At 37.8% G+C, this 22002-nt stretch overlaps 1 protein-coding gene across 1 annotated transcript in view; it reads right to left on the bottom strand.

The window, feature by feature from the left end:
• The window catches only part of LOC140272899 (syntaxin-binding protein 4), a 67546-nt gene that overhangs the window by 3952 nt on the left and 41592 nt on the right, over window positions 1–22002 (bottom strand). The window contains exons 9-18 of the mRNA XM_072368407.1: window positions 17963–18069; window positions 17654–17795; window positions 16851–16923; window positions 10614–10702; window positions 8216–8312; window positions 6435–6562; window positions 6138–6230; window positions 4800–4865; window positions 4430–4627; window positions 2299–2415 (exon numbers count right to left, since the gene is read on the bottom strand). Of these exons, the coding sequence (XP_072224508.1) occupies window positions 2299–2415; window positions 4430–4627; window positions 4800–4865; window positions 6138–6230; window positions 6435–6562; window positions 8216–8312; window positions 10614–10702; window positions 16851–16923; window positions 17654–17795; window positions 17963–18069 (1110 nt within the window). The remainder of the gene's footprint in view (window positions 1–2298; window positions 2416–4429; window positions 4628–4799; window positions 4866–6137; window positions 6231–6434; window positions 6563–8215; window positions 8313–10613; window positions 10703–16850; window positions 16924–17653; window positions 17796–17962; window positions 18070–22002) is intronic.

Genomic DNA, 22002 nt, shown 5'->3' with positions numbered 1-22002 from the left:
GTTCTCAATGTTGAGGAGACAGAGAGTGTTTTAAGTGGGTATGTGTTGAAGGATGGGTTGTTGGTGTGGAAATGGGTTGCTGCGTGGGAAAAACTTTGTTGGTGACCCTGTCTGGCAGATTGTTGTTCCTTCGAAGTTTTGCAGTGAAGTGTTGAAGGCTTCTCATGATCCGTTAGGGCATCTGGGTGTCCACAAGACTTATAATTCATTCTGTGGTACTTTTTCTGGCCTTGGTTCAAGAAGGATGTGTTCAGGTACATTAGAACATGCCATACATGTCAGATGACCAGTAAGCCGAACCAGAGTATTAAGACGGTTCCTCTGTATCCTATTCCAGCAATTGTTCAGCAAATTTGAACATTTGATTATTGACTGTGTCGGTCCCTTGCCTCGTTCCAAAGCTGGTTGTAACTATTTGCTGACAGTAATGTGTCAGAGCACAAGGTATCCAGCTGCATACCCTCTTCGCACCATTACAGCTAGGTCTGTGGTAAAGGCTCTGACGCAGTTCATTTCCATCTTTGGCATTCCAAAAATAATCCAGAGTGATCAGGGACTTTTCTTCTTATCTGTTCGCTCAGGTTTTGAAACAGCTGCATGTAAAGCATAATCAGGCTTCTGCGTACCATGCTCAGAGTCAAGGGCCTGTGGAAAGATTTCACCAGACATTGAAATCTCTATTGCCTGGCTACTGTGTTGAACTAAACCAGGACTGGGAGGATGGGCTGCCGTGGCTTCTGTTGGTTGCTCGTGAAGTGGTGCAGGAGAGCACTAGGTTTAGTCCAAATGAGCTTGTTTTTGGCATCATGCTCAAATTGTTGCATCATGCTATGGGGCTGTCAGAACCTCCTAGTAATTTGGTTGATATGTTAATGGGTTTTGCCACCTATTGTATGCTGGGGGGGAGATGCTAGGGAGAAATTGACCTCTTCCCAGAAGAAGATGAAGCGTTTCTATGACCATAAAGCTGAGCAGCGGCAGTTTAGCCCTGGTGATCAGGTACTTGTGTTGTTGCCAGTTGTCAGTTCCTCTTTCCAGGCTAAGTTTACTGGCCCGTTCACAGTGCTACGCCAGCTGTCAGACCAAAATGGTTTGCTATCAACACCAGGGCATAGCAAGTCCACACAACTTTGCCATGAGGTTTGGGGTTTTTGTCTGAACCGGAGGTTGACGGGGTCATCCAACCTGATGAGAGTTTGTTGCGTGGCAGTCTAAAAAATTCTGAAAAATCTGAAACTTCTGATTGGGCATTTGTCTGAGGTAGGGAGCGCTGAGCTGTTTTCTCTGATCAATGAGTACCCGTGTTTGTTTGGTGATATACCAAGTAAAACTCACCTAATTGAGCGTGACAATGTAGGTGAGACGCAGCCAATCCACCAGCGTTTCTACTGGGTGTCGGAAAAGAAGCTTAAGGTGATGGGCAGGGAGATGCAGTACGTGCTTGACAATGGTATTGCTGAACCCTGTGCATCTAGCTGGGTGTCACCTTGCTTGTTAGTGGATAAGTCTGACAAGAGTTCCAGGTTTGTACGGACTAACTATCATTTTTTTTTAAGACTTATTCAGATGTAGCTCTGACCTTCTGGAAAAGCTTATCTGCAGCTCAATGGTAAACATAGTCCTCATGTAGGAGCTGAGTCAGACGGGATCCAAAATATACTCAGTTAATGGGAAGTCCTGCTGTCTTAAATGAGGTCAGCTTTCAGCACGGGCTGAACAAACTATGGAATAAGTCCAAGTATTTGGGTGTCCTTTAAACTAGGTCTCACACAAAAGGATTAATATAAATGTCAACCACACGCAGATTTCAGAAAGTGATTTAAGCATTTCTAGCAGCCGGTTAAGCCATTTTACTCATCGATGTTCAGAGGCAGAAGTTCAGAAGCAGAATTACAATACAATCTACACATAGTGCACACAAAGAATAGCTGCAGTATGCCACTCATCCACTGGGAGGAGAGCTGACTTCAGTATAGTTTCAGGGTCTGTTTGCAAAATGTTTGCAACGGTCAGTGATTTGACTGTATGAGACAGCATGCAGCATCCCAGTCTGCATGAGATGGGACAGAACATGTGCTGACTACCGTGGAGTTTATTTACAGCTTCAAATCTCCATAGAGACCTTCAGCTGAGTGGTAGTTCTCTCCCACATTCTCCTTAAAAATGTGATAACTAAAACAGAAATAATCTGACAAATTAAGAATTTGTCATTTGTGGCGGATTCCTCAACGCGAAGCACAATACCATGGAGTTAATTCACTGCATTCCATTGAGTGTGCCCCATTAATCCCATTGTACCTGTGCAAAGCCCAGAAGTTTCTTGTTGGAGATCTCCAGATGTTTCCTGCTAAGCTCTGACTTTCTCAGCTGGGAGTCGATGGTCATCAACCTTTTGTTCAGCTCCACCACTTCATCCTGACAAACACACACACATATATGCTCATTTTTGGGTGTGCACAATAAACACTATAAGAGAAGCTGCCAAGATAATAACATAAGAAAATGCTAAAATTGGTAACTCAGATGTTTGAAGTGAGCTGCATAGTCTGATTGATATTATATAAATTCTTCACCTTACATTTGTTGCTGTTGGAATGAAAGTGGATTGAAATGAAAACAAATCAATATTTGGTGTGAGCTTTAATCATAAAACAGCACAGGTTCTTCTTGGAACAGTTGTAGAACCATTGCATATCTCTTCTAAGGGCTCACCTGATGACAAGCATAGTTATATACTCACGAGTCAGCTAATCCATACTAAGGGATTTATTGCTTTTTCTTGTCATACATTATTCTGATAAAGAGACAGGCTTCAACATCACATAAGGTTTTTTTTTTGGTAATAATGTTGCCAAATGGAATTTTTGAGGAGTGCTCTGAATCATTATCCCTGGAATACAACACATGAGTTTACATAATGATCCAGCACTTGGTGAGTTCACTGCGAATCAATAAATGTGTTTTTAAATTATTAACAAATAAGGCATGTGTATAATCATTTTACCACTTTTGCTCTCTTACACACACTGGTGTACAGACCAATAGCATAGCCTTAAATATCTTTCCACTTGGTCTCTTCCATGATGTCATTAAGTCCAAAGGCAATACAACAGGAAGTGATTCCTTTGTTCTTCCTTTTGACCTTGGAACACAAGGTAAGTTCACAAATGACCAAACAAATGTTAAACAATAAAGACGGTTAACTAAATACTTTAACAGATGTTGATGTATTTTAACTAAAAAAAAAAGGTCGAGTAGGAAGTACAACACAAACAAACCTGGGATAGTAAGTGTCCACTGACCCCTGACAAAATTACGCTAAAATACTTCAATCAAGACAGAATTAGGTTTAATGCCTTTGGTGACAAATGGTGTCACTCCCCACTTTGTCACAGAACAGGAGAAAATGAATGTAAAGCCTTTTTATCAGAGCAGATTGCGGGTGAAAACAGGCAGAGCTGACTGGCCACTGAGAAATGCAGTTTGATGTTTTTCAGAGAGAAGAGGATATAGAATCAGGCAGCAGAATGTTGGTGCTGCAGGGCCCCCAGCTTGTGAGAGGATAGGAGGACAGAGGAGAGGAATGGCTTGCCTTTTAACTCCACATGATAGAACACAGTCAGTTGTTGGTGCTGGGCTCTAAATCCATTATTGCTTGTTATGTTTAGACTCATGTTTTTTCTGTTTACCTCTTGAATGCAGATGATAACGGGCACTCATTGTGATTTGATCTAATTTCATGTATGTGTTATAAACTCAATACAGGCTGCAGAGACCGCACAACAATGTCCTGGATGTAGAATACCTCACAGTGTCTTGAACTGTGTCGTTTTTTACTGGCATGCATCCTGTTGCATTCTTAAGAGTTCATGCTTTGCTTTTCTGCTTACATCTACATGGTTCATTTGCTGTGCTTTTTTAAAATTATTTTTGGCAGTTTAAATTAAAGAGTACATTTAAAGGGTCTCCAAAGTCCTCATCCTGAAAGCTATAGATGAGCCCTTCTTCAACAAACAAGTCCATACAGCAGGATGGTGTCTTCTCCAAGATGCACACATGCCTATTTTATGTGCATATTGAAAATCTGATGAAAATATGAGCGGTGTTTCCCATGCATCAGTAGAAAAGACAAAACCATGTACTCCAAAGTCCTGTTCAGTGTAATTTTCATTATGGAAAAGTACAACGAATATTATCAGAAAGCATAAAAAATAGTTGTATGCATAATACACATACTCAAAGTGTTGCATTGACAATTGCTATTTCAATATTGCAACCTCACTTAAAGTATTAGATTTTTTTGCAAAAGTATTTGGAATCGAACGCTCTCAAATAAAAGGAACAGGCATGAAAATTAGCACCATGGCACTCTTTCTTAAAGAAGGTGTGAAAACATTGGGAAATATTTCAGTGCCTGCTTTGGACTCACCTTGGTGGCCTCTGCACCTCGTGTTTGCCTCTTGTTGGCCAGCTGGTTTTTCAGATCTCTGATCTCAGCCTCAAGCAACTGGATAACCTCCTCGTAGTCCTGCTCAGCGCTGTTGGCCTGCCGCTGCACCACCTCCGCCTCGGCTGCTTGCAGACGGCTCTTCAGACGGGTGTTCTCCTCCACAGTCAAACAGGCCTTCTGAAAAGTACAACACTTGTGATACAGTAGTCTATGTATGGTATACATAATCTTTTTATTTTTTTAAATAAATGTCTTTGACATGTAGGTGACTGCTTTCAACATGGAGGGGATGTAAAACAACTATGGGAACAATATGTCTCTAAACAAGGTGTTTTGGCTGGCGTCTCACCTCTGATGTCTTCTGCAGCTCCTCCTCAAGGGTTTTCTTGCTGTGCTCCATGTCCTTTAGCATCACCTTCCAAGAGAGGCAGCAGATGATGCCATAGTTAAGTTGTCAAGAAAGTGGGTGAAAGGCCTCAGTAAAACAAAGAGCGCTTCTTTTTCATAGCTTCCAGTTGGTTCATTTGCCTTTGACCAGCTGGATTTAGTCCAGCTGGCCCTCTTAAAAAGAGGCCTATCACCAGCTTAAGAAGCCCTCTTAAGAAGCTCTAGCATTTTGTAGGATTTGTGTTTACTGTACACTGAACCAATCAAAGCAGGTACAATGCTGCTACAGTATGTGATTTAGACGATGTGCCAGCATTCTGTCGGTTTGTGCTGCTCGTTTATAGGTGCTACTTAACAGTTAGTGTTAGACTGCTAAGTGTGTGTGCACAAAGACATACACTCATAAGCATCTGCTAAAAGTAAAAAGGCGACAAATAAGAGATATTCTACCGAATACGGTACCACCGTTAAATTGATCTCACCTTACTAAAATCATCGGAATCCATTAAACTGACAAAAAATTTTAAATTCGGGTGACAATTTTAGTACAACAAAAGAAAAGCAACAAGTCTAGCAGTCAAACAAAAACTGGATTTAGATTAAAAAGTCATGTTAACAGAGAAAGAAACCTTACACAACTCTGTATTTCAGAATCCATTGAAGGTATGGACAGATGCAAAAAAGTAATTTTCTCTTACACAGTACATCACCATTTAATGGAGTAGGCCTAATGGAGTTGAGAGTATTTTACTCATGATTATAATGTTGTTTTAAGATCAAAGGTGTTTTTGGTTTATATTGACTCAAGCCCTCCTTTTTGTACTCTCACGTATTTCTTAATGTCTAGCCCAAAAAATGATTTTAACTGCTAAAAAAAAAAAGCTTTTCTTAGAAAAAAAAAGTAACCAATATAACAGGATTGACTGTAACAGAGTATCTGTGCAAACTGAATGTAGCAGCTGTATGGAGCTATGGCACCTTCTACTAAACACCCTGTGATAAACCATCTGTACAATGACCTAAGTCACTAAATCAAAAGGGGCAGCGAGTATTTGATTGGAGGGCAAATTATTTAACACTATTTTGAAGCAAATACATTGGTTTTGGCCATAAGTTGCATCTGAGTCTCAAACTGGCTCCAATGCAAACCAGTGATAGATGTCACACATTGCTTCACTCATCTTTTTATGTTGTCTGTTGCTGCATGTGGAGCAGATTAGCATGAATACGATAGTGTCAGAGGAGTATTTATAGTATAAACACGTGGCTGACTGTGGCTATTTGCAGATTGTGTGTGTACCTTGAGCTGCTTCATCTGAGTCTGCAGCTGCTTCACCTCTGTCTGAAACTGCTCCATCTCCTCACTGCTGTAGCTGCACTCCGATTCATATGTCTGCAGACACACACAGGCACACACGCAAAGGAAGAGACAATTTTATTTAGAGGATTTGATTGAAAAGTGTGAACACATTTGTTTTTTTCTACTCTAATTCTTCCACTTGTCTCTGCATGTTCCGTTGTGTGGTTTGGGAACGGTTTAATAGCCAGTACTTCTGGGATGTTACTGGCATATGTAACACCAAAGAGATAGGCTTACGGGTGAATGGAAGGCTGATGTGTCCATTAAACTGGCTGCTTCATGGTAGGAAAAAGTGAAGGAACCCGCCCCCAAACCCAGCTCCTCTAGTTCCTCTTGGAAGATGCTCCGGGTAGCCTCCACGAAGTCTGAGATCCAACAGACGGGAAGAAGAATAAAATGACAGAAAAGAAGCTGAGTAATCAAGGCAACCAGGAGAACTATTACTACACCTTAATAAAGAAATGTACATTAAGATCACATAAGTGCTGAAATTTGTTCAAATCCATTCTCTAACAGAACCTGATTGCAGTCTTAGAGTATTAAACCACCATGTTGTTCACTGAAGCTCTAGGTGACGTAACAAATACCAAAACTTTTGAATCTAAATAAAGTTTTGTCAGTTAAGTTGTCCTCCACTGGCCTGACCCTAGAGAACCCCCGATATCAATTGAGTCATTCACTGAGTCGATCAGCGCATCAACGGTTAAAGAAGAATTTAACTGTTCAGACTGTCTGAATCTCAAGAAGAACTATGAGTACAAGAAACCTGACAAAATGTGATCCAAAAAAACGTATACATGTATGCAGAGGACATCAGATGTTTTGTAAGACTGTGAGTCGCTTTTTAAAAAAACATAAACAGAATGTATTAAAATAAAAATAGGTAAGATGTTATGTCTCAGATATTTTGTATTGTGTTGTTGAGATAACTGCTAAGGTTTTGCATGCCAACAACCTTACATTTGTGTAGTGCCCCTTTGAATCATGAGATGTAATATTAGTCGCTATATTTTTATATAATTTGTACTTGGAAGTTTATCTTTAGTTCCTAAAATTCTCACAAAGTACTATGCATACATTGATTCTTTTGTTACTATTATTCTCTGGAGCATCTTCATAATTCATCATTGCTGCCAGTGACCTTTGTGGCCTGAAGAGGTTATCTGTGTCTACCTGAAATATCATCCTGTCATCTGCTGCAGCTGCAGTGAGGAAAGTCCCCTAAAAAAGTGTAGTTTATGTAACAAGATTTACACAGCATATCAGCAGTTAATGTTTTAGACATACATTTAAAATTTTTTAATTGTTTATTCATGTTGTGTGTTAAGATTACCATGTACAGACCATGTATAGAAATGCTTCCCTTTGATGGACTGCCTGGATACAAAAAGACACAGAGCTGTCTCATCATTACACATTGTGACACCATATATACAAGTGTCACAACCAGTAAGCAACATGCAGCAATCACACAGAGACCAGGGTTTGACAATATCTCAACACAGATCTTTCACCTTGTTTTTGACAAAACTGGTTATGTGTGACTTAGTACTTGTTAGATGTGTGTGTATATGGTGCATATTTCTCAGTGCTGTGGTGGAGCAACGGATGAGGAGGAAATTCTATTCTGTTTTGGAGAATAGTAAACGTCCTCTCCACAGCATCCTGGCAGGACAGAGGAGCAGCTACAGTGAGAGGCTCATCTCACAGCGCTGCGGGACTGAGAGGTTCAGGAGGTCCTTTGTCTCCACAGCCATTTTTAATAGTGACTGCTGACATGTTCTTCTCAAATTTATTTATTTATTTAGTCATTGATTATTATAATTATTATTATTATCATTATTATTATTATTATTATTATTATTAGTAGTAGTAGTATTGTTGTTGTATAATATACAATCATTGTAAATATCTATAATTTCTTTTGTAATTTTTTTGAGCTATTTGACAAATTTGAATTTCCCCCACTGGGGGATGAATAAAGCATTATTCTATTCTATTCTATTCATATGCCTCACCTCCATACGCTACAGTGCCTTGTGGATCAGGGGTCAGAATTTGTTTCAACTTCTTCCTTTTTTCTTCTGTGACATCCAAGCCAAGGAAGGACAAAGCCTGAGAGAGAAAAACACAAATAGAGAAACATTTCCCATAAATCCACAAATCCACAGAGGTATAGTTATTAAATAAATCCTTTACCTTTACTGTACTTTTAAAGATTGAGTACAATATAGGCCAGCGCTGTTATTACATGGTGTTGGTAAAAAGTGTGCTGTTAATTGCAGCTTTTAACTTACCCAAGAGACATCTGGAGGATATGTCTACATACTCATACATGTTGTATTCAACTACTTTTGTCTGATTACTTCTTCCACATAGAGATTTCTATTGAAATTAAAGCTCAGACTTGGCACTATAATTGTATCTATTGTTTCTATTACTTTATTTCAAACAGAATGTACTGAAGTACAAAGACCAAAAAACAATTAAAATATGTCTAAGTCCCGATACAGTCTGGGCTGCATTTGTTGCTATGGTGGATGGAACAGGATCATCACCACAGACACATCATTCCACATCAGTCGTTGAAGCAATGATAACGTTGTCTTTCAACTTTTTTACACTGATTCTGTTGCAATGGTATCATACTTAAATGTCTAATATAACTAGATTAAAAATGTTATTTTCAAACTGACTATTCTTTTAAATGTTTTTTTTAGTACTTTGTGTCATTTCTTCATCAACTACTGTATCCCTCAAAACAAAAACCAAAAACCAACAAAAATCCATAACCCATCTTCTCTCTGTGGAAAGGAGTGGAAAGGAGATCAAGAGGGAATTGAGCCTGTAGTCAACATTTAAACTTTTCCTAGTCTCTCAAATCCCATTAATAAATTGGTAGATAACGGTCAACCTACAACTGGGCATCTCGGCAAAATTAAAATGAAAGCTGAATGATGGTAACAATACTGTGCAGAGGGAAAAGACATGGGAACACATGGGAAAGAGTAGAGCTTGTAAGAAGATATATTGGAGGCCAGAGGGTAGGATGGGGTGGAGACCGCAAATGTGCTGATAGGATAGAAATAACATAAAAATGAACAGCAAAAGTGTGATAAAGCAAGCAGAGAGTGTGTCTGAGAGAGATCAATAATTTGATAAAGACAGATCTGGGGGCAGAGGGGCTGAGAAAGTTCTATAACTGAAAATGGGTTACTCAAAATTAGCTGAATCCTCAATGTGAATTTGTATCATGATTTTCCTTTTAGGATGACTGATTTTCTGACATTTGTATTACAAAGTGGAATGTAAATCTACATCTCATTTCACATAGACACAAAAACCCACAAGGAGCCACACACACACGCGCACACACACAGGTAAAATCAGCATTTAGTCATACTTAAAATGACTGAAGTGGTTACAGGCATTTATCAAGTCAAGCTCTTATTAACAGTGATGTAAACACATCCGGATGTAAACACATCCGGATGGAAACGATCATAATGGCTGAGTGTGTGCCCTTAGGCATGCAAGAATTAATGCAGCCTAGATATAAATTCTAAAAACACACATAAGCAAATGGAAGGGCCTCAGAGCAAATTCTTTCTGGGGTTCTGAAAATCACAGAAGCACTACTTTTGTGTGAAGATCACTCTTACATTACAATGAGAAATAATACATTATCCTACAGTTTTCTGTGCAAAAAGAAACATTTTCACAGAAAATTCTACTTCTGGTAGTGATACTCATCAGTGCAAACTAAAGAACTTTGTAATTTGTTAGCTAAGGTGCAAACATTATCCAAGAAATCTAATCTAATATGACACCTTGATCTAAGGACAAGGTAAGGATAACATTGAAACAGTGGGGTGGACAGAAAGGAAAAGTGCAAGAAAAGGGAAAGACTGAAATAACTGAAATTAATTATAAAGGAAATAATAAAGACCCCACTGCTTGAACCAAACCATTCTGATCATTATAGCAAGTTATACACATCAGGAAAAAGATATACTGTTGACTCATAATATTCTGACAATAAAATTATATAATGCTGGTCTTTCACACTCCACCACAACAGTTCTGACCCACCAGGACATGGAAAGTAGAAGACATTTAAATAGGCTCCACAGTATCAGCAATCAAGTTTGATCCTCCTCAGACAGCTCCTCCTTGCTGACCAGAAGCCCCCTCAAGCTCTTACACAATTATCTTGCCCTAAGGATTTTGCCCTAGTCCCTTGGGTTTTTGCATGTGTTTTTCCACATCCAACATGCTTACTACAGTAACTCACTGTTAACTTGAAGTAATACGATTTAATATATTTCAGACTTTCATGTGCTATGTTTTTGGCTAATCAGTGCTTTTAGCAGCATGACACTAAAGCAATTTGTCAGACCAGATGGCAGGACTCACCAAGTCTAACTTATCAGATTTGAGGCGTATGTAGGGGTCCAGTGTTATCTTAGGTTTTGCCCCTGTTGGTGACCTCTGGCTAGTTGAACCTAGACAAAGACAAGAAAATAAAGACAAAAAGAAAATGAATAGGGTTTGAAAAAATTAGGGAATCTGAAGACAAAAAAAAAGATATATATATTGCTGATTTCTGCAAAAGACAAATGATCAAAAGCAGTGACAAGGGGTTAGAAGTCAAATAACATTCCTATGTAGTGAAGATATCTGCAGAAAATACTGGCGCCATTGGCTTTTATGCACAATGAGGAGAGTTTACATGAGGCCACGGTACACTTTGTAAACAATGGGAGGAGAAATATCATTGGATTATCTGTAAAAACGGAGTGGATGTACTGATATTCTTGTTGGATTTAAGTGGAAGTGGCTGGCTGTGGAGATAGAAGGGTTGTGTGTGGGGGTGGTAGGGAATGAAAAACAGATGATTAAAAAGAGGGGAGTGGTAGGAAGATTGATGATTACATAGATGAGAGAAACAGCATGAGAGGGAAGGGCAGAGAGCCAATGCCCAATATTAATTTGATGAGTTTTATTTGTCCCAGATTTGTATGGCTGCATACTGTGGAGATGGTGACCTCTGGGGGTATGTTTCTGCACACTCCCTGTTGCTATGATATAAGCTGAATGTAGTCACTACTGCCAAACTTGAACTTGGCACACCCAAAGGATTTGCCTGTCATCTTCAGAGCTAAGTGTACAGACTCATAAAGGGCCCTGTAGATTTTCAAGTTATGACATAGTGTCAGAGATAAATCTGTAGTGGACAAAAACATGTGAATAAAACTTTGCATGAGTTATCTGAGTCTATAAATATGCAGAAAAGATTTTGAGTCAGTGAATATAATAATAGTTACTAGTTAATAGTTAATTTACAAGCTTACAATCATTTGAGCTCTGAGCATGAAAATGCAAACTTGAAAGCAGTTCAAGACTAAACAACAAAAAAGTATTTTAAGAAGCTGTGCAAACTATGATGTAAAGTCTTAAAGCGCGAGAGTGGCTAAAGGACAAATGAAGTAGAATAGAATAGAGTAGAATAGAATAGAACATCACTTCATCAATCCCCAATGACAAGTTATTGTTGCAGTATAATAATGACTGATGATGGATTGGCTAACAATTAATATAAAGAAAATTGTCATAGATCAATTTTATAAGGTTATTTTGGTGAGAAAGAATGGCCTTCTGTACCAGTCCTTATTAAAGCTGAGCTGAAGAAAACCTCTGACTAAACAAACTTTTCTTTAATCACTCATCTATGCAGATGGTGTGCCATGTTGTTCATTATGTTTAGCAACTTGTGCAGCATTCTTCTTTGCACAATACGTTCCTGTGGCTCCAGAACAGTCCCGCAGCACAGCGCAGGCCTTTATGCTCAGCTTGTTCTTTTTTTTTCTGGATTTGATCCTGCTGCTCCATCAAAAATTGTACTCATGATTGTATCATCTGTACACAGACATCATGCTGCAAACGTTGACGGACCTACGCTTTCTCAAGAGCTAGAGTTTACTCCATTCATGCTTGTAAAAAGCCTCAATGTTGCATTTCCTTTTTAATATGTTGTTCAGGCAAACATCCAGGTGTCTGTCGTCCTTCATCACCACCACTTTTCTCACAGGATACAAACAGTGTACAGCATATTCCTTGTCCCTCTAAGATCCACAATAATCTCTTTTGTCATGTTTATGTTCAAGATGATGTCATTGTTCCCACACCATCCCACAAAACAGTCCAATAGTCAGCCTCCTGTTCATCACTGACAGGCCCCATAACTGCAGATACTCATCAAAGTATCTCTGCAGTTGCCTGGACTCTTAGTTAATGGAATTCAGAGGTGCACAAGGTGAAGAGGAATGGTGAGACAAAAGTCCCCTGTGGTGCTCTCTATGGTGGTGACCACCTTCTTTGAACACTCAACCCTTGCAAAGGGTGTGTTTGATAGTAAATAATCAATGTGGAAGTATCAACTTGTATTTTTTTAAAGCTACTCACTTAACAGTGCAGGATGAATTGTATTGAAAGCCCTGGAGAAAAAAACAAAAAACATGTTCCTCACAGAACTGACTGCTTTGTCGAGATGGGAGTGGGTATGCTGAGGCAGGTAGATGGCATCTTCAACACAAAATGCAGGTTGACAAACAAAATGCCGTGGGTCCTGAAAACCTCAGGACCACAAGCTTATTTGGTTAATTAATAACAGTTTATCCAGGAATTATGAGATGTGATATGTTTAGGGCAAGTGGTCTAAAGTCATTGAGGTCTCAGGGTAGTGGAACAGGCATAATGTCATCTTCAGCAGAGGAACTTTCTCTTTACTTAGGCAAAGGACAGGTCCTGTAAAATCCCAAGTCACTGATCTACACAGGCTTTTAGGATTGTAGGGACTGGCATCCTCACAACCTGCAGGCTTCTTCCAGTTCAGTATCTCCAGCTGATTTCTCACCTGACTGCTGAAGACAAACAGGAGGGAGGGAGAGGCTGAGGAAGTCTTGGTATATTCCTGATGTGCACAGAGATGTTAGTGAGGTCCATGGCAGAGGTTAACACTATTGATGCGGGACATTTAGGAAGTTGTGTTTGGAAGGAGATTAATGTGGTAGGGGGAAAGGGTAGAACAATGCTGGCCGTCCTCTTGAACATACTGAAAAACATCTTCAGCTCATTAGCTCTGTCCAGTTTGTTCATGTCTTTCAGACACACCAGAGTGCACATGTAGTTCCAGTGAGGTCTGTGTTTTGACTGATACTTTTTACTTACAGAAAGTGTATGCATAAGGCAAAATTATTAAACAACATGGGATACATTTTCATTGATATGTAGGCAATGACAGTCAATAATCATTATCTATGAATCAGTAAGACTGCACCATTGCTTCCCTCTGATCTGTGAAATAGTTATGTAATACACAGACACTGGGGAAAAAATGGTAAAAACAATCCAGTCTGTATCAATGTGCTCATCTCACCACAAACTGCTGACATCTGTTACAGCTAGCAACTGGCTTAACCAATAAGAGCCTGGAGGGGAACTAAGTGGTCACAGCACCTAGGAAATAACCTTGGTTGTGGTAATCCTGGTCAATAGGATTTGAACAGACTGTCAGGTGGCTTGCAGCCAGGGTCCTCGGGCGACCCTTAACATTAGAGCTGCAGGTCTCTGAGAAATCTTTCAATCATTTTCAATTATGAAGCACATTTGAACTCTATTACAAAAAGCACACTTTAATGCTGTTTTTAGCCTTTAAATTTCTCAACAAAAATATATAGTTTTGATTTGAACTTGTTACAGCAGTTATAATTTACTGTATTGTAATGTTCTGTCTATTATTAGGTGATGTACTAGTGTCTCCCACCACCCCATTCATTCAATCAACTAAAGCATATAACTTAGTTAAAAATCTTAGTTTGAAATTTTAGGCATATACATATATATATATTTATATATCTATCTATATATATATATATATGTGTGTGTATATTCATATGTATATATTAGGTACATTGGCTAAAGACTGTAGTCAACATGTTTACTGTGCTGTAATTCAAAGGTATTGGTTTTCTTATAAATTACAGAAAAACAATATGCTGCGCTGATATAAATATAAAGCACTGTCTCTTTCTTAGAGTTAGAGTTAAAGTTCTTAAGTTTTATAAAAAGGTTACAACTGGCTTCAATAGCTAAAGTAATAAGATATTGCCTCCAAATGAATCCATCAGTATTAAGAACTATCAGATCAGAGTGGACATTTTTTTCAATGAAGACACTGTTGATAGACAGTTTACTTCACCTGAAGAATATTTTTACTGTGCCCTGTTGCAACTCTTTGAATTTGAAGAATAGCTGTTGCGCTCCAAGTGTCACTGCAGTTTAACTTTGTAAAATGTGCACTGATATGTACTTCATAAACCTCACATGACAGAGTGCATATACTGTGTATATGCATATCTTATATGTAATCTCTGATTACTGCACAGACAAATGACTGTAAAATACTACTTAATTCAAATGGCTTTTCATCATTTTTGTGTATTGCTTGATGAAATACTGACTAATCAATAATTAAAGTACTATTCACATACAAGTGCCTATTCCACAAATACAGAGGTCATCATTTAGAAAATACCCTTTTGATTAACTATCATCCATGATCTATGTAGGCTCAATGCAGACATATCTTTAACAGATTTTAGGCACTCAAATTTTATACTCATCACAATACTCAAGTTACATGTACACTCTTTGCTTCTTACTTATTTTTTTCATTACCTCTTTAATACAAACTGCTGATGAAAACAAAAAAAAAATCTTTCCCCACTATCATTAAGACCTTTTAATAATCTTCACATTCCTGTGTAGTCCGAGGTCCCCTACTGTGCTCTGGTTTCACTTAAATCCCATCCTGTCCCCTCCACCTAATCCCAAATCTCTGTTTGGGAGAAAATGTTCTCCTTTCTCATTGTCAGATCAGCAAGGCTTATCTAATATGTCTGATCTGAAAGACTTAAATAAAAAAGTCACTGAAAATCTTAACAAGATTTGCCAGGTGTTTAATGGCACAAGGTTATCATTGATTGTGAAAAGGTAGTGTTCAATTATATGCAAATGTGAATATTTTCCAAACAGATATGACGTACAGACAATGTAGATATGTAATATCACATATCTACATTTTATGAGACATTCCCATTGGACATTTGTCTCTAAATACCACATGACTCTGTCAATCAAGTAAAAACATTTCAGAAATGAAGAGCCTCTTTAAAAATGGCTGAGCGACATCTTGAAAATTTTTGATAGTACTGAATAAAATAGTGCATTTGTTGGGTACCCAGACCAACTGTGTGACTCATGGATGAAATTTTTGGAGAGAAAAGATCAAAGAAACAAGACGAGGCTCTTAGGTTTTTGTATCTTGTCTTGTCACTTCCTGTTTTATTTTGAAATTAACAACTCCTCTCGTTTCAGATAACTTGCCCTTCCTCCCGTGTCATGTGTCTCATTGTCTTCCCTGATTCCCAAGTGTTTCCACCTGTTCCCCTTGGTCCCTCATGTGTATTTAGTCTGCATCTTCCCTTGTCTCGTTGCCAGTGTGTTGAATTGTCTTTCGAGCTTTCGTCCGCTAGCCTCCAAAGTGATCCAAGCCTGAGTAATCCAAAGATCTTGTTTATTAATGATTTCCTCCTTGAGAGTGATTTTCTGTTGTAAGTTTTGTCATAGATTTTGCCAAGTGCAATTTTGTTGGTCTTGTCGTTTGTTCATTAGTATCTCCGGTAGAGGAGTGTCTTTAATTTATAGTTATAGCTTTCATAGCAACTCCATTAGAAGGAGTATCTTTTCTTTATTGCTTTTGTTAAAATTCTATAGAGCCTCCGACGGTTCGGAGAGGGATAAGTTTATTTGTAAGATTTATATAACCTTTTGTTTTTTCCTCCTAGCGTGGAGAGAGTTTTCTTTTGATAAGTTTTAAAGTCTCACTCTTCTCCCCATAGGTATAGAGAAGAGTGAGTTGGGAATTTATAATCTATTACTTTGCTCTTCAAGTGAATATCATTATATAAATAAAATCTGATTATTGATACTATCCTGCATCTGCGTCCAGTGCTGACACGGATCGTGACAATAATTTATCAGTCTTTGATAAACTATTACGTTCAACTTGTTGCCAAACTGATCCACCTGGCACTCGTATGAAATCACTGGCATTCCTTATGATGCTGATATTTCCACTGTCGCCATTACAACCACTGCTTAATCTTATATTTTGGTATTTAGTACTGAAACAGAATGGTGGTGCACAGCTGCTTCTATTATTAGTAGACTTGGTGGTATTAAAGGGTTGAGTATATGCACATCTGTACTTATGGAATGACATTTGTGAAGCTTTGAAATAGTAATTTCTACCATTTATAAGTCTTTTTTTGTAAAACTGTTTTATTTTGAGCTCTGGGCCAACATAGATAATATATATTCTTGAGTGAGACTATAGTGTAGCGGGAGAGATTCATTCATTTGATTTGGGTCTTCAGTTTAAAAAAACAGTGTTGACAGAATTTTAAATTTACAGCTGCATTTGATCACAAGACTAAAATATATACCGAATAAAATATACAATACAAAGCTATCAGTGCAGCACACATGTGAGCAATGAGGAAACAAGGTGTGTGCCTTAAGGTGTTCTACCTGATATATGAATATCTGGAGGACAGATGTCAGGAGAAGGTGAGGACACTGGAGCTGTTTCCTCTGCGCAGATCTGCACAGAAAACACACATGCACACACACACCAACAGAAATAGTGATGAATAGTAAAGCCATACAAAGCTCTGTTCATTTTCAGCTCAAATATGTTAAACAGAATGTTAAGTAACTTTGATATGATCAAAGCTCACTAATCTAACAATTCTCCAGAATGGAGAAACTGATAATACAGAATGGAGCCCACAGCTGAATATGGAGACTGTGAAATTCAGGGGCAAAATGCAGATATATAAGCAAAAGAAAAAATCTAAGCTTAACTTAATGGTGATTATTTTTTCTATTTTTTTTTCTGGATTGGACTTCTGTTAGATTTTACTGATGGGATGTGCAATGAAGCAAGTTCAACACCACCAGGCTTTCTGTTTTTGTTTGCTGGCAAAACCTAAAACTTGGGATAGTGGGCACTCTCTGTCACTAAGAAAGTTTTTCTTTAAAAAACAAGTAATAATTCCTGGGGTATTATGAGTTTTTGGATGAATAGAACAAGAAGAATACAATTCCTTGCTGTATTACAGTTCCAGATGTTTCAAACTCACTGAATTTTCCTGTCAACAATGTGATGTATGAAAGCATACATGTAGGAAAACCAAACTCTCATTCTTTTTCACACACTAAAAATACAGCAGCTTCTGCTTTTGGATACATGTTGCCCTTGGAAGAGGTAAGAAATGCATTAGAATTTGGGAATCTGCTGACACAGAACAGTGACAAATTGTGGAGCTGACCTCAGGTGATCTGATGTGGACTTTTAAGCGTCCTGAGTTGTGGCTGTTGCCTGTGGCTCGCTGGACTCCATTGTGGAGAGATGTGCTGCTTGGAAACAGTCCTTTACCTGGAATGAAGGCTATTTCCACTGTACTGTCTTGGCTGAAGACAAAACGACATAAACACATACACGAAGGCACAAATGTCAAAACTGTGATCTAAGAAAAGTTGCGTTATGAAACTGAAGTGAACTGACTTACCCTAACTGCTCACCTTTGACTTACTCAGTGATGTATTCTGAATTTATTTAGAATACAAGCTCCACTCACCTAAATTTGACTTTGTTCAACATGCTTTTAGCCTCTTCGTGGGTCACACCTATCAAGGACTCCTTGTTGATGGCAATGAGCTGATCCCCGGGCCTAAGGCGTCCATCCTGCAAAGTGACACAGACTTTTAAGTGCTAGCAGTTTTTTTTTCATTTAAACCAATTTACAAAAAAAAATTGTTTCATGTTTTTCATACAAACAAGACACCACAATACTATAAAATAAAATATCTCAATTCGCACAATCTATCTAAACATAAGAAATGTGTAACTGTCTATTAATGTGCTCAATTCTCCATCAATATGTTCAAATGCACATCATTGTTGAAAGAATGTGAAAACATTCTATTTTCATTGGCAGGGTAGCATAAGCTAACCTTTAAATCAGACATACACCATTCAAGATACTCTTTGATATTGATGTTAAAAAAAACCCTGTTACAAAGTTCAGTTCAGGGAAGACAGAAAATACACAAAGTGTAGGTTGCTACAAAAAAAGGGAAGATCTTGTAACTGAAGTTGATGCAAAGTAAAAAAGTTCAACTAGGCAAACAAAACACAGGAAACAAGTTGAAGCTGGATGCCAAGTACAACAAAAAGAGAGGGAAAGGTAAAAAAAATCTAATTTCAACCTCTGTAATCTTTTAAATAAAAGCGCAGTTCATTACTCACTTTTCTGATGAGCATATTTCTAAATTGGGAGGTACCTTTTAAAATAAGTTAAGAGCCATGTTGTTTGAAGAGTATATTCGCTTAATGATGGTTTAAAAACTGGTGCCTCTTGTACCTCAGATCCAAATAGCTTATTGGTTCCAAAACGTTCAGCCTGGGATAAATGTGGATACAGGACGCAGTTTCTGTAACAATGCCATTGTAGTGTAAGAGACAATTACTAAAAGACTGGGCTCACTTACACAAGTTTTGGAACACTTGGTAGACTGATTTGAGACAGAAGATCTTCAAACAATAGGGCGTGTTGGTATTTTATGGTAAAACAAACAGTTCTCTAAAGTTCATAACCCTGTGAACATCTATGACACAAACAGAGATGCTGTATTTGGACATCAGCGAACGTGCAGTCGAGGGCTTTACGTCAATGTTGTAATCAGAGGTTGTGCATAAAGCGGTCTTTAGATAACCTTGGCTAGTTTTTATTTAATCTAAAAAAAAAAAATGATTAAACCTTTATTTAACCAGGAAAAAGGTCCCATTGAGATTAAGTTTAGTTGTGCATGAGTAACATGCTTCTTTTGCTTCTTTTGCCAAACCCGATCAGATTAGAAGTCACCGTTGATTTTCCAATGTCTTTAGATGGGTTTACACTGATTTTAGTGGGTGAAAATTGAAACCATAATGCAACCCAGTCCATAACATATAAAAGAATATCATTGATCAGTGAAAAGCAATTATGTTCAGTACAAATTACAAGTGTCCTGAAAATGCTTGATGAACTTAAACTGGTGACACTAAGTTGACCTCTGCCTTAGGATAATTTTTATAAACATACTGATGCTCATTACTCATCATCAAAAGGAATACAGGATCAGATGGTGACCCAGACAGTAAAACCCAGACAACACCCAGTGTCAAATATTACAACTGAATATCATCGTTTTATCTAATCTACATGCAAATCTATTTTTCTTGTTTTGTCTTGTTGTTTTTTCACCATTGCACCACTATAATTCCAATAAACACATGGGAGCATAATCCCTCCACTGACTGATCACATAGCAATTCACAGTGTATGACACACTGGCTTGATTTCTATGTAGCATGAGATATTAAGAGTTGGGATTTGGAGGAAATGGACAACATGCTTCCATAAGCAGAAGACAGAGAAACAGAGAAAGACAGTTAGTAGCTGTTGTGGTTGAGGGGTGGTATTAGTATAGTTTTGCATGAGTCCAAATGACTTTATGAGTGAGTGTTGAGCTACAGCTTTTGTTCAGTTTTGATAAGGCTTGTACACTTTTTGTTCGGGATTTTGAGTGAGTAGGGTCTGAAAAACAAACATGTACCAAGAAATCTAAATGCCAACTGCACTGTTGCCACACACTTGGAAAAATTCCTGCACAGATTCTGGATTTGATTCTGGACAGCTATGACACTTAAATTAAACAGTTTTTCAGTCTAAACTGTCAAGGTGCCTCTGTGTTTCCTGTTCAGTGTTTAAAAGAATTCTCTTGATGTGTGTTTTGCATTGTTTTGCCACCTGTTTGTCCTGTATCTGTCATTGTAATATACTCTTATGTTTGTCAGTTTCACATACCTTCACTTCTGCTTGTTTTTGCACTCACATTTTGGGTTAATTTTTCTAGCTTTAGTTTATTTGTTGATTGAGACCTTTGTTGGACTTTACTGACGGGGTCTATCAAAACAAATTCAATACAATCAGAATTTTTCTTTGTAAGCAGCTTAGTCATGGAGCGTTTTTAAATAATGTTTGTGTCATGATTATATTTCTTTTTTTTAAATTTTAGTTTTCTGTTTAGCCTTTAGTTTGACCATGTTTTCCTCAGTCACTCTTGGTCATCAGCTTCACTCACTTCACCTGTGCTTTCCCCCTCACCTGCACTCCATCACCAATCACCTCCCCTCAGTATTTAGTTTCCAGGTTCCCTCATGTTCACTGCCAGATCCTTACCATCTTTCATGTGTGTCAGGTTGATCTTGTTAATTGGTCATGGTCATGGTCATGGTCATGGTCATGGTCAGGTTTTGTTTTTCCCAAGTGTTTATTTCATAGTTTAGGTTTTGGTGTATTCTGGCTTTTTGTTAGTTTCTTTGTTTCGTCTAAATAAATCAAACTTTTACTTTTGAAATATCTGCATCTGGGTCCTTATCTCCACCACGCCATTAAAAAACCCATCATTATGCCAAACTGCAATAAGGCATGGGAGGAACACTGACAGGAAATTGTATACAGTATAAATGAGTAAGTTAACATATCGATTCAACAACTCACAACACTCCTTTCCTCTGTTTTTTTATTGAGATATTGGATATTATGAGCTTTAAACTGATTTAGACATGATACTCAAATACATTTAGCTCTGACACTGTCGCATGGTGAAATTATTTCATTTTTTTGGCTGAAGCAAATTAAAATGTATTCTATAGATTGCACATTATTCTTGAAAATACCAATAGATTTATATTTTTTTCTAATCTTTTAGCTATTACATGGAATACCAGAAATGAAAAACAGACTTGGCATCAAATCAGGACCAAAAATGGTCCTGGACCATTTTGCTCATCACAAACCCAACACATATGTTCCTATGGCAACACAACACATACAGTTTGCTGTACTGTGACTGCATGTTCTCATTCATAGGGAAAAAACAATCTTTCCTTAGCTGATAATCTACTTCACTCTGGCAGGATCTGACAGCTGAAGGACCAACATTTCATTGATATGTCAACATATATATAAACATATAAACTGCTAAACAAAAAATATATAATGTCAATATGGTGTCCACTGATCTGGTTTTAGGCTTAGAATACCTTGCTAATACATTACACTTGCTTCATAATGTACCCTCATGGTTGACTCTGTAGTTGCCTTTTAGTTGTTTGCCTTCCATAGGATACACTTGCAACATCCCTATGGGCTCATTATAAAAGACATGAGCAAGAATTTGTACATTTTCATATTTATTCTTAGTTATTTATATCTATAACTAGGAGAAAAATAGAATGAAGCACAGAATGGTCAAATCCCTTGATTCTTTTTTTTTTTTTAGAGATAAGCGACATCATTCCTTGAACTGAGCATCTCTGGATGTCTGATAATTTAATGAAATTTGTATTATTTGTTTGAAATTAAGGTGTGATTTGACTTTTTGTCATTTTCAATGATCAAAGAGTTAGATTTTGAATATGTTGTGAATAAACAGCCAAAGAAAAAAACAATGTCAATTACAGCACTGATTATAATCTGGGATGGTGGGTTACTATGGTAGTCTTTAAATTAGGATAGACCTGATTGTCATCAGCATTAAGTTGTTCAGTTATTCAGATTAAATTGGCCAA

The sequence above is a fragment of the Leuresthes tenuis genome, unplaced genomic scaffold (assembly GCF_036924035.1).
Source record: "Leuresthes tenuis unplaced genomic scaffold, fLeuTen1.0.hap1 SCAF_17, whole genome shotgun sequence".
Classification (NCBI taxonomy): domain Eukaryota; kingdom Metazoa; phylum Chordata; class Actinopteri; order Atheriniformes; family Atherinopsidae; genus Leuresthes; species Leuresthes tenuis.
Note: the sequence above shows the minus strand (reverse complement) of the source record. Positions and strands in the feature narration are given on the sequence as shown.